Source organism: Hyperolius riggenbachi, chromosome 3 (assembly GCF_040937935.1).
Source record: "Hyperolius riggenbachi isolate aHypRig1 chromosome 3, aHypRig1.pri, whole genome shotgun sequence".
NCBI lineage: Eukaryota > Metazoa > Chordata > Amphibia > Anura > Hyperoliidae > Hyperolius > Hyperolius riggenbachi.
The window spans coordinates 331,639,001-331,656,805 of NC_090648.1; the positions used below are offsets into that span (position 1 = coordinate 331,639,001).

General features: G+C 46.1%; 1 protein-coding gene across 1 annotated transcript in view; it reads right to left on the bottom strand.

Annotated features, from left to right (window-relative positions):
- The window catches only part of ACSS3 (acyl-CoA synthetase short chain family member 3), a 212,379-nt gene that overhangs the window by 93,748 nt on the left and 100,826 nt on the right, over positions 1-17,805 (bottom strand). Inside the window, exon 2 of the mRNA XM_068276864.1 lies at positions 4,532-4,676. Within this exon, the coding sequence (XP_068132965.1) occupies positions 4,532-4,676 (145 nt within the window). The remainder of the gene's footprint in view (positions 1-4,531; positions 4,677-17,805) is intronic.

The window sequence follows — 17,805 nt, forward strand, 5'->3', positions numbered from 1 at the left end:
ATGGGGTAAGAATACACATAGCTGTTGCTGATCCTAGCCTGGGTCCCTTCAGTGTATCCCTCTCCAACACTGTAGCTGCTGGATTGCTTCTGTCTGAAGAATATGTAACCAGAGACGCCGTACTTGATTACAATCCATCTGGGACAATGTTTGCCAGAATTAATTTGCTAATTGTAATCTACCAAACAAGAAGTAAAATTTCCAATCAGTGTCCGGAATGACATTAATGACTTTCTGGGGGGTCTGGATCTGCCGATTTTATCAGATGAAGCGATGAAAGATCTTGACATTCCGATTACAGCTGTCAAAATTGCTTCTCATGCATATTAAATGTTACCATCAAGCATACCTCTCTCCACTCAGGCTTGCATAAATGAACACCATACATGAGGATTGCTGCTTTAAATGTAGATCATCTAATGCTGACATTGTACATATTTTTGCCTACTCTGGACGTATCTCTGCTATTTAATAGCTGAGCCCCAGCTCCCCTGCCTCATATTGGCTGTACAGCTGGCATCCAAAGCCAAAAATGTGCACCCATTTTAACTGCTTTGGGTTTATGTAGTGGCAGAATGGTGTACTGGTTAAGGGCTCTGCCTCTGACACAGGAGACCAGGACTCAAACCTCGGCTGTTCCTGCTCAGTAAGCCAGCACCTATTCAGTAAGGAGTCCTTGGGCTAGACTTCCTAACACTGCAACTGCCGAGTGAGCGCGCATTAGTGGTTGCAGCTCTGGCGATTTGATTCCGCCAGAAGAAAAGTGCAACGTAAATGTTATTTGTCTTGTCTTGTCTAACTATCCTTTACAGCCTCATCACAAAAGCAATGTGTTGTGATTACGGTAAATACTGAAGAAATGTTGAATTTCAATATTATAAACAATTCAAAATCAGTTTCACATGGTTATCATTAAGACAATGAATCCCCTTTCACTTACAATGGAAAGTTATTTAGAATATGAACTCCTGAAATAAGAATCCAACAAAATAATTTAATTTCCTAAACAGGAAATGTGCTATTTAAAAATAGTAACTCACACGATCATACAAGCAATATAAAACACACTTCATAAAACAAGAAAGTTAAATATTTTTTTTTCTGTGAGTTACTGTGTTGTCAATACTGTAAAAATTACAATGGTAAGCATTTAAGGGAGCGGGGTAAGCATTTAAGGGTTGTTTTTTTTCTTCTTCCCTGTATAGTCACAAAATTGTGTAATATCTGGTCACCATTTAATGTGTAAAGGTTACTCTAAATTAGTTCTGACTATGGAAAATAATTTGTAATAGAAACAGGTTCCTCCAGATTGCAAACTTCATGGAAAATGGATGAGAAGCACTTGCATGCAAATAGTAGCGTAACAAGCAGCACGCTAAACATTAAACAGCTCAAGGCATATTTTTTACCCTATTAAATAAGAAAATTACAGAATACGGAGTTTTTTTTTTTTTTTTATAAGAGATCAGTAACTCTAAACAAGTCTTTACTGATTCTCTAGGAGTAAACAACTGAATTTACAAAGAATAGAAAACACTACAAAATGTGAGTGCTGATAAAATCAGATGTGTGGCAATTGCTTAATGAATCATAAACTGGACACAAAACTTCTGCACAGATATTACTGAACACAAGAAAGATTCACAAGGTCAGAACAGCAAATATTTTATAGTATCATTCTAGCAAAGTATGTCAAAATGTGCATGTCACAAGATAAGGGTATACTCACCTCTCCATGCAGAGCACGAGCAATCCTGACTCTGTGCACACTACACAGAAGTGACAGCGGGTAAGAGCCTGGCTAGCTTCATTTCCAGGACGCTTGCAACATCTTTCACTTCCCTGACAGAAGTAGAACCACTACGCTCAGGCCAGATGTGAAGGAGCATAGTAGCATACTGAATTGGCTTTTTTTCACATGGTGACCCAACAGCTCTGCCAGAAGCCAGCATCAGGTCTCCAAATCAATACACCAGGGACAGGTGAGCTTTACAGGGAAAGGTGAGAATAAGTTTGGCATAAATTTGGTTTTGCCGCCCGGTTACTTTGGTGCAGGGTGAGCCAAATAATTGCTTACCCTTCTTCCACTAAAATTCCGGACAGCGTTAATGGCTATTCCAAATTGTAGCAACTCGGAGGGAGAAGTAATTTGGGGTTGGAATTACCCGTGCTCAGGGCACGTACCATAGCATTGCTGCTATAGCTGCAACAAACTCATGCATAGCGTATGCGCAGAAGCCCTGCCTTGTAAGTTTTACTTCAAAAGTCTTTGCAGAGGTTATAAAAAAATGAGGATTTCCCTGCAAGAGAGAGTGTTCGCTAATATACATCTTAAAAAACACAAGCTCATCTGTAAGCATGTAAGAATGTGGTGACAGGCACACTTCTAATCTTATAACAATATTATGAAGTGAATGCGCTCAGTAGTCACTTGGCATTCAGCTTCTGGAAAAACACAAGCATCATTATCTCCACATGTGCAATATGAAAGCAAGCAAGGGTGTGCAACTATCACAGAGGTGAAATTACACATTATATTTCACACTCCGTGTGGCGCAACAGGGTTCATTTTAAACTGTACTGATTTAAATTTTACTTGGGGGAAGGAGGTGGGGAGGGGTAGGAATCTGTTCCTTCCCATGCATGCAGAACATCTACCATGCTTCCTCAGATATCATGTGCTCCACCACCTGTAATGCAGGCCAGGCTAAATCTCACATGGTGGGGGTCAAGAACATTGTGGATATCCAAAGTCATTACAGACTGCGGGCACAACCAAAGTGAGACTAAAAGCCACAGTTGTGGTAAGAGTCTGAAGCTAAAAAAAACCCAGATACTTACAAAAGGAGAGGGAAGGCTCTGGGTACTATAGAGCTTTCTCGTACTCCTCAGGGTGTCTTCGTTCACCTGCAGGCTCCCCTGTTACTCTATGACGGATCTGTCGGAGACTGCTCTCTTCCACATTGGGCTGGCTTCGGGAGTCTTCGGAAGCACTCGGGCTTCAGAAGACGGATACTCCGTACTGAGCATGTGCGAGCGCCCTCTCTTGCGCAATCGCGTGTGTGCAGTACAGAGCCGCCCGTCATCGGGAGCTCCAGTGCTTCTGAAGGCTGCCGAAGTCTAAGACAGCAGGAGATTCAAATGGAGGAGCCTGCGGAGGAAGGAGGACACAGTGAGGAGAATGGGAAGGCTCTATAGGACCCTTTTTTTTTTTTTTTTTTATTGTTGTAGGCTTCGGATACACTTTAATAAGAAAACAAAACTGCTTTTATTATAATCATACTGTATATCACACATGAAATCCACAGAGTGGGATAGAGAAGCAGATTATTTTGCAAATACTTAAAGGGAACCTGAAGTGAGTGGAATATGGAGGATGACATATTTAATTTTAAACAATACCAGTTGCCACGCTGAGCCTCTGCCTCTGAGGCTGGGTTCACAGTAGGCATTGTGTTGTGTTCCCTGTAACAGCAGGAATGCAACAGAATGATTAAGCGGCCCTGCGCATTATCTGCATGTTGCTATGCATACAGTGAAGCATACAGTAAATTAAAAAGATGCTTCAAAATGATGCTTCATTGTCATAGTTAACACATGAGTTTTGGGGTAACGCACTGCATGCAGTGTGTTACGATGCTGTACACAGATATACTGCAACACACCCGCCACATGTGAACATTGGTATAAGTACGACATTGCAGTGTGGCAAGCCGTTACAAAACGGCCGTTATGCCGCACCCCACCACTGTGAACGTAGCCCAATTCTTTTAGCCACAGACCTCAAATAAGCAAGCAAATCAGATTTTTCCAACAAAATCTGACAGGATTAGCTGCATGCTTGTTTCAGGTGTGTGATTCAGACACTACTTATGCCAGAATGATCAGCAGGACAGCCAGGCAACGGTTATTGTTTAAAATGAAATAGATATGGAAGCCTTAGTAAAGCTTTCACCACAGGTTACCTTTAATCAAAAATAAAACAAAGTACATCACTACTAAAATGTAAATGCGGCTGGTTTCAGACTGCACATTGGTGTTATTGGTGCGGTGCACCCTAGGGCTGCACCGCACCGCCAGAAACAGGCCTTATAAACGCATTAATCCTTTTCTGGCCGACATCCAAAACAGCAAGAGACATTCGCTTGCGCTCGCTTCCTGTTCTAAAAATACAAAAGTGCACAGCAACGTATTGTAAAAATACGGTATCGTGCATGTGCGCCGTAATGCCACCGCCAACGTTTTTAAGAACTCCTACGTCACCATAGACTTACATGACTTCCAGTCTGATGCACGACACTGCAGGCCGCAGCAAAACCGTGTGGTAACATAGGCTTGTCCTTGCGTCGGGCATGCAGCGATTATGTCACTTCCACCACCTCGTGCCACAGTATGAAGTTCCCATAGACTTTCATTGACCTGTGGAGTGGGGATCTAAAATTACTGCACCACGCTGCCCCAGTGTGAAACCACCCTGAGGTGTGAGAATCAAACTGTTCTGTAACTATGCTTTGAAGAACACAGATGTTACCTGGGCATAAACATCTTTATAAGTAATATTCTCCTTCGTGTCAGTAACGGGACTGTCGTGTATAACAGCAATTTGGTCTCCTCTTCCATTTTCAATGTGGCGATCAAGAGCATTGTAACAAACGTTAAGTTCTCCTCCAGTAAACCTGAAACAAAATCATATTGCTGATTAAAAGAATGGTTTACCAATATATGAATGGTGGTTGTTCATGCTGATTTAGGATTACAAAACAGACAAACATTCAGCCAATCTGCATGAAACAATCTTGCAGATATTCCCTTTAATTCATTCCACTACATGACCTGATGTTTAAAGAGAGCACAGATAGATTCACCTGAAGAAATCTGGCCTCCTTCCTCGGGACGGACCCTCATTATTCCAGCCTCCTCTAGCAAGCACTAGCAAGGGTATACAGGAACAAGAGCCATAGCAGACATGAATGGCCTCAATTCACTAAGATCATGCTGGAGATAATAAAGCAAGAGAAAACTTGCCTCCACACAGTGAGAGAGTTATCTTATCTCTTCATTCCTTAAGTTACCTCCTCTGTAGTTATTTTCACACGCAGTTAATTAACAGCCTGTCTTTAACTCTGGAGTTATTTTAAGGATTGGAGAGTTAACTTAAAGACAGAAGAGTTAACTTTAGGTTTGCATGAGGTAAAATGTTGCCTGAATACTACATGCCTTATCACCATGGTAACAACTCTAGAAATGTTATTAAAGACAGGTGATAAGCTTAGTGAATTGAGGCCATAGTGAGTGGTGGAACCCTGCAGCACGTGGAGCCTAGAACTGCCTGAATGCCCAATGACATGTTTATTTGTGCAGGTAGACAGCACGTAGAAATGAATAATTTAGGTGGTTCTACAAAGTATTGACTTTAGGGGGTGGTAAATATTTATAAAGACTTAAAGTGTACCTGAAATGAGAAGAGTCTTAGGTACCATACTTGGGGCTTCCTTAGGCCCCCTCATTCCTCATCGTCTCCCTGGGTGGCTCCGGTCCCCGGCAATTAAGCCTGAAAGCCTGGTCAAGTCTTGCTTTGTTGCACATGCCCAGCCAGGAACGCTCCCCATCTCGCTCCCATGGCTGGGAGTGTTCTGCACTTACACAGTACTATTGTGCAGACGCAGAATGCTCCCAGCTGTGGGAGAGACACGGGGAGCACAACTGGCCGGGCCACGCATGTGTGATGAAGCGCGACTTGTCCAGGCTTTCAGTCTTAATTGCCGGGGATTGGAGCCATCCGGGGAGACGGCGAGGGGCAAGAGGCCTTAAAGCGGACCCAAACCAAACATTTTTTTAATTCAAAATATTTAGTTGCACCACTCTGACACATACAAAGATAAATAAACACTCCTTCAAGCCTATGAGCATTTCAGTGACTGCCTTTCACCCTTCTCTTTTCATAACTAGGGTTATACAGGTGGCAGCTATTAGCAATTCCTCCTTTGCTGGACACCATCTACTCCACCAGTTTGCCGGATCCTGTCCCGGCAATTTGAAAGGAAGGGAGGGGTTTCTCCAATAAATGTCAAATATTTTAAATTAGTCATCATTCAGCTGAAAAAAAGGCTGCCATTTATTATTATAATTTAGAAAATAGATTTTATTTTTGAAATCTTGCATTTTTAATTTGGGGCCACTTTAAGGAGGCTTAAAAAGGGAAGGTTCAGGGACTAACAAAAAAAAAAAAAAAAAAAAAAAAAAAAAACAACCATATCCACTTACCTGGGGCTTCCTCCAGCCCGTGGCAGGCAGGAGGTGCCCTCGGCGCCGCTCCGCAGGCTCCCGGTGGTCTCCGGTGGCTGACCCGACCTGGTCAGGCCGGTGGCCAGGTCGGGCTTCTTCTGCGCTCCATTGTGCGTTTCACGCTGGCGCGCTGACGTCATCGGACGTCCTCCAGGCTGTACTGCGCAGGCTCAGAACTACTGAGCCTGCGCAGTACAGCCTGGAGGACGTCCGATGACGTCAGCACGCCGGCATGAAATGCACAATGGAGCGCAGACGAAGCCCGACCTGGCCGCCGGCCTGGCCAGGGCGGTTCGGCCACCGGGAGCCTGTGAATCGGCGCCGAGGGCACCACCTGCCTGCCACGGGCTGGAGGAAGCCCCAGGTAAGTGGATATGGATTTTTATTTTTTATTTTTTGTTAGTCCCTGAACCTTCCCTTTAACCTCCTTGCCGGTTATCCCGAGGATTTCTCAGGCCCCGCTGGGCCGATTTGCATAATTTTTTTTTGTTACAAGCAGCTAGCACTTTACTAGCTGTTTGTAACTTCCGATCGCCGCCGCCACCCCGCCGCCGATCCGCCGCGCCGAGCCGCCTCCCCCCCCAGACTCCTGCGCAGCCTGGCCAATCAGGGCCAGGCAGCGCTGAGGGGTGGATCGGGATTCCCTATGACGTCCCGACGTCGGTGACGTCATCCTGCCCCGTCGGCATGGCGACCGGGGAAGCCCAGCATTAAATCCCATTCTGAACGGGATTTCCTGCTTACTCCGATCGCCGGAAGCGATCGGAGTGGCTGCAGAGGTGCCGCTGCTCAGCGGCTATCATGTAGCGAGCCCTGGGCTTGCTACATGATTTAAAAAATAAATAAAATTAAAAAATTAAGTGCTGCGCTGCCTCCTTGCTGGAGGAATTAGACCGCCAAGGAGGTTAAGGAATCCCCAGGTAAGTTTGGAACCTGAGACGAGAATTCTCGTCTCAGGTTCCCTTTAAGTATTCAGTTACTTTCTCCTATTTGTTGTATGATTCACAATAAAACTTATAGCACATGTTCAAAGTTGTAGGCATGTTCTGTCAATGAAATGGTACCATGGTACAAACGCTCAGGCAGCAAAACATGAAAAATGCCAAAGGGTGTGAATACTTTTGCAGTAGGAAGCCATTTAAATGGTCATGAACTCCCTACAATGCAGTGCAAGTGTTTGGAAATACATCTAAAAAAAATACCATAAGTTCTAATGTGTCTCATCTCCCCCTGATGTAAACTGATCCACTTTAACCAGTTCAAGAGCTTTTGACCTAAGGGAACTGGTCTTCACAATACTAAACAAGCTGTATTTACTACAAAATAAAGAAGGTAATTTACAAACATCAGTTTCTACAGAGATAGCAACATGAGAGTATCTGTCTGGAGGAGAATAAAATAAAAATCATGATTGGATTATTCATTTGTTAGGAATATATTAAACATCACAAGAGACTCATCAGACTGAGATAAAAGTGAAAAGCCAATAGAAATTCCCTATACCCTTTACTGAATATGTATAGGAGAAACATTTTTTCACAGGATGAAAGGGCTGGGTAATGCAAATACTTCCCAAACGCCCGCAGTCCCTGTGGACAGATAATTAAGCTGATAATAATGGACTCCAATTAGAGACTGGCGGAAAAATGTCACTCAACATAATTAAGTTAAAAACATTCAATACTATAACATGTTTCAAAGATATCTGAACACAAACATATAAAGCTAGCCTTTCCATGGCATTAGAAGCTGCTGCCAGTTAAAACCCATTAATTTTGTTGAGAATAGGAAGGTTTATAAAAAAAAAAAAAAAAGTGAGCCATGAAAGTTAGAGGAACTGTAGTGAAAATTACATGATTAATAAAATTGCTTATTTACAATATTTATTTGTAGATTTAGTCAATGTCTGAAATCTTTCTGCTCCCTGATTTACATTCTGAAATGTATTACACAGACACGGGACATTTATATTGCATTTTTCTTCTGGAGCACGCAAAGCTAGAGCTACAGCCACTAGGACGCGCTCTATAGGCAGTAGCGATGTTAGGAAGTCTTGCCCAAGGTCTCCTACTGAATAGGTTCTGGCTTACTGAACAAAAAAAGAGTAGAGGTTCGCACCCTGGTCCCCTGTGTCAGAGGCAGAGCCCTTAACCAGTACCCTTTCAGCCACTGGTGGTGACATCTTTAGTTCTGCCAGATGATCTGTACGGAATGTTCGTTACTGAAAGTTCTATGCACAGAGAGAGATACTGCTTTCCTGGCAGTTGGAAAGCACCTGCTAGACCTACCGGTAGCGGTGTTTCTGTCCTGAAGCTGGGACACGTCCTTAGGAGTTTGGGCACGCCCAGACACCTGTTGAAACACACAGAAAAAAAGGATTAAAAGCTCCCGCCCTCCCTCTAACCTCAGTGCATAAAAAAAGTAAACGACCGGAACACCAGGAAAGAAGAGAGGAGCGAAGCACCTCCTAGTGACCCCTAAACAACTGGCCCCAAGGAAAGTGCGAAGAAAAAAGGGTAGGGTAGCGGACAGTGTCCCAGCTTCAGGACAGAAACACCGCTACCGGTAGGTCTAGCAGGTGCTTTCTCCATCCCTCAGCTGGGACACGTCCTTAGGAGTGATACAAAAGTAATTAACCCACCTAGGGAGGGACTACAGCTTGGAGCACTTTCCTGCCAAACGACAAATCCTGTTGCGACAGTACATCCACTCTATAGTGTTTGACTAAGGTGGAAGGACTTGCCCAGGTCGCCGCCTGACATATCTGCTGAACCGTAGCCCCCGCTCTTTCAGCCCAAGACGTGGAAATGGAACGGGTTGAATGTGCATTAATATTGTCTGGTGGAGTGGAGTCTGAAATCTTGTAGGCTAATGAAATAACCTCACATAACCATTTAGCCATGGTTTGTCTCGAAGCATGCTGTCCCTTATTTTTTGATCCGTACAAAATAAATAAATGAGAGGTTCTCCTAAACTCTCTAGTTCTTGTCAAATAAGCTACTATAGCTCTCCTGACATCCAGACAATGAAATTCAGACTCCCTGGCACAAGAAGGCTGATCACAAAACGAAGGAAGCACAATATTTTGTGACCTGTGGAATTCCGAAGAGACTTTCGGTAAATAATTAGGATCTAAACGTAGGACAACCTTGTCCGGAAAAATAGTCAAAAAAGGATCCTTAATGGATAAAGCTTGAAGATCACCTAGTCTTCTAGCTGACGTAATTGCAACTAAAAAAATCACTTTCAGCGTCAAAAATTTTAGCTCGATTTCATCGATGGGTTCAGATGGAGGTCTGGTCAAAATATTGAGAACTAAAGAAAGATCCCATTGCGGTACTATTTTTTGCTTGATAGGCGTGGATTTCTGAATAGCCCGAAAAAAATCTTTGATTAGCCTTTCTTGTGCCAAGGGTCTATCTAGCAAAATAGACAATGCCGAACACTGTACCCTCAGCGTACTTAGAGATAAATTCATCTCCAGCCCACTCTGAAAAAAATCCAGAATAGTCCCAATCTCAGTCTGTACCCTATTATGAGAAACACACCGTGACCCAAAAACCTTCCATACTTTCCTATATATTTTGTGAGTAATGGGTTTTCTACACCTCAGCGGGGTATCTATCACCTTATCTGATACCCCTTTGTTTCTTAGCATTAACCTCTCAGGATCCATGCTGCCAGCTTGAACAACTCTGGCTTGGGGTGCACTAAAGGACCCTGTCGCAGAAGATCTGACCTCAGAGGAAGTGGTAACGGCGACTGACCTGACAGACTCAAGAGAGTGGCAAACCACCCCCTCTTGGGCCAAAGAGGCGCTATCAGTATTACACAAGCTTTCTCCTTCTGTACTTTGTCTAAAACCCGCGGGATTAGGTTCAGGGGCGGAAATGCGTAACCTAGATTGAATGTCCATGGTTCTGAAAGCGCATCCAATCCCAGAGAGCTTGAACTGCTGTGGAGAGAGAAAAATTGAGGAATCTTTGCATTGTTTGGGGAAGTGAACAGATCTATCTCTGGAATGCCCAATTTCTCTGTTATCCAAAGAAACACTTCTTGATTCAGTTCCCACTCTGCTTGATCGAGCTCGTGGCGGCTCAAATAGTCCGCCTCCACATTCAGCGCTCCTTTTATGTGAATTGCTTCGACTGACAGCAGATTTGTCTCTGCCCAACCGAAAATCTCTGTTGCCAGAAGAGACAGACTCGGGGATCGGGTGCCCCCCTGTTTGTTGAGATACGCAATCGCGGAAATGTTGTCGGAAAATACTAGAACATGTTTGTTCCGAATCAAAACTTGGAAGGCAAAAAACGCCTCCAAAACTGCTCGAAGCTCCCTGAGATTGGATGAACTTCCTGCCAGCCTCTTGGACCAGGTTCCTTGAGCCTGGTGACCTAATACAGTAGCACCCCAACCCCAGGCACTTGCATCCGTGTGGATTCTCACTGGGTCTTCCTGTCTCCACACTCTGCCCTTTATCAGATTGGAGGCATCCAGCCACCAATGGAAACTTTGTTTTACCTGACCCGGGATCTGAACTACCTGTTCTAAGGATTCCTGAGTTTTGTCCCAGATTGTTAACAACCATCTCTGTAGACTTCGACCGTGAAATTGTGCCCACGTGACTGCTGGAAGTGTTGCCGTTATTAACCCCAATACTTTCATTATGTCTCTGATGGACGTTTCCTGAGACAGTAAAAGATCTCTCAACTCTGACTGTAACTTCTATATCTTCCCTGATGGCAGAAAAATCCTGCCCCTGACAGAATCGATCACATATCCCAAAAATACAATTGTTTGGGTTGGTGCTAGATGAGATTTTGGATAATTGATGATCCACCCCAATTGTGTTAGAGTCTGAATCACCTGATCTCTGTGCTGGATTAGAGTCTCCTGAGTTTTGGCAAAAATTAATAGGTCGTCTAAGTAGGGAATTATTTGTATCCCCTGTAGTCTTAGAAATTTCATGACCTCTGCCAAAACCTTCGTAAAAATCCGGGGAGCGGTTGCAATCCCGAAAGGAAGTGCCTGAAATTGATAATGAAGACACCGGTCCTTCATCTGAACCGCGAAACTTAGATATTTTTGGTGTGACCGGGCAATCGGGACGTGTAAATATGCGTCCTGTAAATCTATTGATACGAAGTATTCCTCTCCCTGAAGAAGAGATTTTACCGACGCTATGTTCTCCATTCTGAATTTCCTGTACGTTAAATAGCTCTTTCTTTGGGGTTGCTGGGTTTGCGAGTGCAAAGCCCCCTTTCCCTTTGCCTGCTGGAAAGGACCATTTCCTGTGCTGAGTTTGAGATTTGGATTGGTCCTGCCCTGGCCTTTTGAAAATACTTTGTTTCTTAAATTGAAAATTCTTACGCTTAGTAGGGAATTGTTTCCCTTTCTCGCCGTAGTACGAGCGGAAATTCTAATAATTTCAACCGCTGCGTCTGCCAAAAAAGCCACCGATCTCAAAACTACCGGGAGTGATTTCACGTAAGTACTTAAGGCTTTACCTGAAGTCACGTGTGATTAGTGTTGGGCGAACATCTAGATGTTCGGGTTCGGGCCGAACAGGCCGAACATGTCCGCGATGTTCGGGTGTTCGACCCGAACTCCGAACATAATGGAAGTCAATGGGGACCCGAACTTTTGTGGTTTGTAAAGCCTCCTTACATGCTACATACCCCAAATTTACAGGGTATGTGCACCTTGGGAGTGGGTACAAGAGGAAAAAAAAATTTAGCAAAAAGAGCTTATAGTTTTTGAGAAAATCGATTTTAAAGTTTCAAAGGGAAAACTGTCTTTTAAATGCGGGAAATGTCTGTTTTCTTTGCACAGGTAACATGCTTTTTGTCGGCATGCAGTCATAAATGTAATACATATAAGAGGTTCCAGGAAAAGGGACCGGTAATGCTAACCCAGCAGCAGCACACGTGATGGAACAGGAGGAGGGTGGCGCAGGAGGAGAAGGCCACGCTTTGAGACACAACAACCCAGGCCTTGCATGAGGACAAGAAGCGTGCGGATAGCATGCTTTGTACCACCATGCAGTCATAAATGTAATAAAGATAAGTGGTTCAATAAACAGGGACCACGCGGCAACGCTAACCCAGCAGCAGCACACGTGATGGAACAGGAGGAGGCGCAGGAGGAGAAGGCCACGCTTTGTGAGACACAACAACCCAGGCCTTGCATGAGGACAAAAAGCGTGCGGAGAGCATGCTTTGTACCGCCATGTAGTCATAAATGTAATAAAGATAAGAGGTTCAATAAACAGGGACCACGCGGCAACGCTAACCCAGCAGCAGCAGCAGCACACGTGATGGAACAGGAGGAGGCGCAGGAGGAGAAGGCCACGCTTTGTGAGACACAACAACCCAGGCCTTGCATGAGGACAAAAAGCGTGCGGATAGCATGCTTTGTACCGCCATGTAGTCATAAATGTAATAAAGATAAGAGGTTCCATAAACAGGGACCGGCAACGGTAACCCAGCAGCAGCAGCAGCAGCAGCACACGTGATGGAACAGGAGGAGGCGCAGGAGGAGAAGGCCACGCTTTGTGAGACACAACAACCCAGGCCTTGCATGAGGACAAAAAGCGTGCGGATATAGCAGCAATGCTTTTTGCCGCCATGCAGTCATAAATGTAATACAGATGAGAGGTTCAATAAACAGGGACCGGAAACGCTAAACCATCCCAGATGTTCATCGGTCATGTTACTTGGTTGGGGTCCAGGAGTGTTGCGTAGTCGTTTCCAATCCAGGATTGATTCATTTTAATTTGAGTCAGACGGTCTGCATTTTCTGTGGAGAGGCGGATACGCCGATCTGTGATGATGCCTCCGGCAGCACTGAAACAGCGTTCCGACATAACGCTGGCTGCCGGGCAAGCCAGCACCTCTATTGCGTACATTGCCAGTTCGTGCCAGGTGTCTAGCTTCATGCCCGGTTTCAGGTCCAGCGGTGCCAGCCACAAATCCGTCTGTTCCTTTATTCCCCTCCAAATTTCCTCCCCTGTGTGCTGCTTATCCCCAAGGCAGATCAGCTTCAGCAACGCTTGCTGACGCATGCCAACAGCTGTGCTGCACTGCTTCCACGATCCTACTGCTTCTGGTGCTGGGTTAGCGTTTCCGGATGAGGTACAGCTTTGAGATGCGTTGGAGGAGAAGGAGTCAGAGAGGTAGGTGCTGCTGTTGTTATCCAGTGGGAGGGACGGCGGTGCAGCTGTTTGCGGCGTGGGCAACACCCGCGCCGTAGCAGGTGAGGAATCACTGCCAGGCTCCACAAGGTTCACCCAGTGCGCGGTAAGGGAGATGTATCGACCCTGGCCGAACGCACTTGTCCAGGTGTCAGTGGTGAGGTGAACCTTGCAGGCAACGGCATTCTTCAAGCTTCGGGTTATTTAGCTGACCACGTGCTCATGCAACTCAGGCACTGCAGAGCGCGCAAAGTGGTAGCGGCTGGGAACCACGTAACGTGGGATGGCCACTGACATCATGCCCTTGAAGCTGTTTGTCTCCACCACTCGATATGGCAGCATTTCGCAGGCCAGAAGCTTGGCTATGCTGGCTGGCTGTTACTGCCACGGCCCGCGGGTCATTTGCTGGCAATTTCCTCTTGTGCTCAAACATCTCAGAGACAGACAACTCAACCGTAGCACTGCACACCGAAGGGCTGTTGGTTGTTGTGTTTGATGAACACTGGGAGACCTCAAGAGCACTAGTCCGGAAAGTGACAGTGTCAGCATCGTCTGATGTTTGTGAATGTTGTGAACCACGCAATGGCTGGGCTACTGCTGCTGCTGAGGCGGGTCTGGTGGTGAGTCTGGTGAACCCAAGGGAGGCAGTGTTGCTGGTGGTACGGTGGTACCCTGTCCTGCCGCGTTTGCCCACAGAGTGGGATGTTTGGATAGAATGTGGCGGCTCATGCTGGTGGTGGAGAGGTTGTTAATACTTTTCCCCCTGCTCAGGCGGGTCTTGCACACCTTGCAAATCGCCATGGTAACATCCTCAGTGCAGTCTTCAAAGAAAGCCCAGACTTTAACTGGCTGAGGACTCGGACCTCGTGCGTGATGTGCTGGTGCTGCTTAACCCACTGCTGGACGCTTGAGAGGTCATCCAAGTAATTATCTGGTCCTGTTCTTTTGGATCTGTGAGGGTTGTTGTCCTGGACAACATGGGCAGTATTGAGTGGGTTTTCTTGGGTGCTCCCCTGTGGCCTGTACGTGAACCGTCAGGGGAAACACCTCTTCCCTTGCCCCTCCCTCTTTCACCGGATTTCTTCCTCATTTCACTTAAAGTACACGCTGACTGGCAGCAGTACAGTGGCAGTACAGAAATGCTATACAGTGGTGGGTGAGCGGTGTACCACTATTGTCAGCAGTGACACAGAGCACAATGCTATACAGTGGCGGGTGAGCGGTGTACTACTGTTCCCAGCAGAATCAGAGTGGCAGTAAACAATGGTATATAGTCTGGCTGAGCGGTGTACACAGAGTGTCAGTAAACAATGGTATATAGTCTGGCTGAGCGGTGTACACACAATGCTATATAGTCTGCTATATAGTGTCAGTAAACAATGGTATATAGTCTGGCTGAGCGAGCGGTGTACTACTGTTCCCAGCAGAATCAGAGTGGCAGTAAACAATGGTATATAGTCTGGCTGAGCGGTGTACACAGAGTGTCAGTAAACAATGGTATATAGTCTGGCTGAGCGGTGTACACACAATGCTATATAGTCTGCTATATAGTGTCAGTAAACAATGGTATATAGTCTGGCTGAACGAGCGGTGTACTACTGTTCCCAGCAGACACAGAACAGTACACAGAATGCTATATAGTGTGGCTGAACGAGCGGTGTACCACTGTTCCCAGCAGACACAGAACAGTACACAGAATGCTATATAGTGTGGCTGAACGAGCGGTGTACCACTGTTCCCAGCAGACACAGAACAGTACACAGAATGCTATATAGTGTGGCTGAACGAGCGGTGTACTACTGTTCCCAGCAGACACAGAACAGTACACAGAATGCTATATAGTGTGGCTGAACGAGCGGTGTACCACTGTTCCCAGCAGACACAGAACAGTACACAGAATGCTATATAGTGTGGCTGAACGAGCGGTGTACCACTGTTCCCAGCAGACACAGAACAGTACACAGAATGCTATATAGTGTGGCTGAACGAGCGGTGTACTACTGTTCCCAGCAGACACAGAACAGTACACAGAATGCTATATAGTGTGGCTGAACGAGCGGTGTACCACTGTTCCCAGCAGACACAGAACAGTACACAGAATGCTATATAGTGTGGCTGAACGAGCGGTGTACTACTGTTCCCAGCAGACACAGAACAGTACACAGAATGCTATATAGTGTGGCTGAACGAGCGGTGTACTACTGTTCCCAGCAGACACAGAACAGTACACAGAATGCTATATAGTGTGGCTGAACGAGCGGTGTACTACTGTTCCCAGCAGCGACACACAATGACTGGGGGGGACCCTGGCTAGCGTGGCTGGAGCGCGAACTACCCTGCCTGCCTACCCAAAGCTAAACCCACAGACAAATGGCGGAGATATGACGTGGTTCGGGTATTTATTTACCCGAACCACGTGACAGTTCGGCCAATCAGAGCGCGTTCGGGTCCGAACCACGTGACCCGTTCGGCCAATCACAGCGCTAGCCGAACGTTCGGGGAACGTTCGGCCATGCGCTCTTAGTTCGGCCATATGGCCGAACGGTTTGGCCGAGCACCGTCAGGTGTTCGGCCGAACTCGAACATCACCCGAACAGGGTGATGTTCTGCAGAACCCGAACAGTGGCGAACACTGTTCGCCCAACACTACGTGTGATACTAAAATTTTCCATCCAAATTTTTAAATTTCTGGAAATACAAGTAGCGGCCACACTAGGCAAAAAAGCAAAAGAAGCAGATTCCCATGCTTTTTTTTTTAGAAGCAAATCAATTCTTTTATCCAAAGCATCCTTGAGAACCCCCGCGTCCTCAAAGGAGAGGTCCGCATTTTTTGAGTGCTTGGATAAAGAAGCGTCGATTCTAGGACATTTAACAAATTTATCCATATCTGATTGAGCAAATGGGTATTTCCTTTTTGCCAATTTAGGTATAAATAACCGCCGCTCCGGCTCCTGCCATTGCGATGTAATAATATCCTTAAGGGATTGGTGGAAAGGAAACACTCTCCCAGTTTGCTGAGCCAAACCAGAATAAACTTGATCCTGGACCGAAAGTTCTCTTTGGATTTCCGGAATCTGTTCGGTAGTGTAGACCGCTTTAAGTAAATCGTTAATTTCATCAGTATTAAACAAAAATCTTGCTGGTTTTTTTAACTCTTCATCTGACTCCTCATCAGATTGAAGAGTTTCCCCCTCCTCTAAATCGGACCAAGTTTCCCTGTCCTCCTCTTCCTCTCCCTCCGGAACCCCAAACATATCACCCGGAGCCAGAGGAGGAATTGCCGGGGGTTCGCCGTCAGACAACCCGACAACGTTAGTAGTGGGATTGGAATCAATAGGGACCACTGGTGCAGAGGAAGGACCAGCAACAGGGGTCTCAGCAGAGACCGACAAAATAGAATCTTTAAATTTCCCCAAAGTGTCAGTCATGTCTTTCTTAACAGAACGCATTACATTTTTAAAAATAGCAGATGACCCTGAAGCAATAACTGCATTGATACAACCCTGACACAGACTTTCATACAAAAAACAGGAATCCTTATTAGTATTCACACTGATATATAAGGTTTTTCCTTATGGGAGATATCACTCCCACTCACCCCACCATCAGACTGCAGTTTGGTTCCTGATGTGGCTGAGGAAGATGCTGCCGCTGCCCCTGAGGCTGGCGCTGCTGCTGCCCTTGTGGATGGCGCTGCTGCTGCCCCTGTGGCTGGCGCTGGCGCTGCCCCTGTGGCTGGTGTTGCCGAGGCGGTCGACGCGGACATGGTGGACGCACTTGCGGACTCCATCTTCCACCATGTGGGATCCCTGGCGTCCTTTTATCCGCAACCAGAAGTGCAGTAACGCGTCACTCCGGTGCGACGTCTCCTCCTCCCGAGCTCTGCGCACTTGCCTTCAGCTGAAAAGGCCGACCAGTCTAGCCGCACGGGAGGAAGGAAGCTGGACAGCCCTATTCCACCCGAGGGCGTCCAGTGCAATGGCGGCAGAGGCACCTTCTTCTCCCGATGTCCGACAAGCTTCTTCCCGGCCTACACAGGTACCTCTGCCAGTGACAACTCACCCTCTGGTGAGAAAAAGAAAAAAACAAACTGGAGCTACTTTTCCGTGTGCTTCCGGGCGGAAACACAAAAACAACTGGGGTTAGAGGGAGGGCGGGAGCTTTTAATCCTTTTTTTCTGTGTGTTTCAACAGGTGTCTGGGCGTGCCCAAACTCCTAAGGACGTGTCCCAGCTGAGGGATGGAGAAAAAGCTGTTATTTCCCACAATGCAAAATTCACAGAACAGGACCATGGTCACACAGCTCACAGCTGTCAGGACCATGGTCAA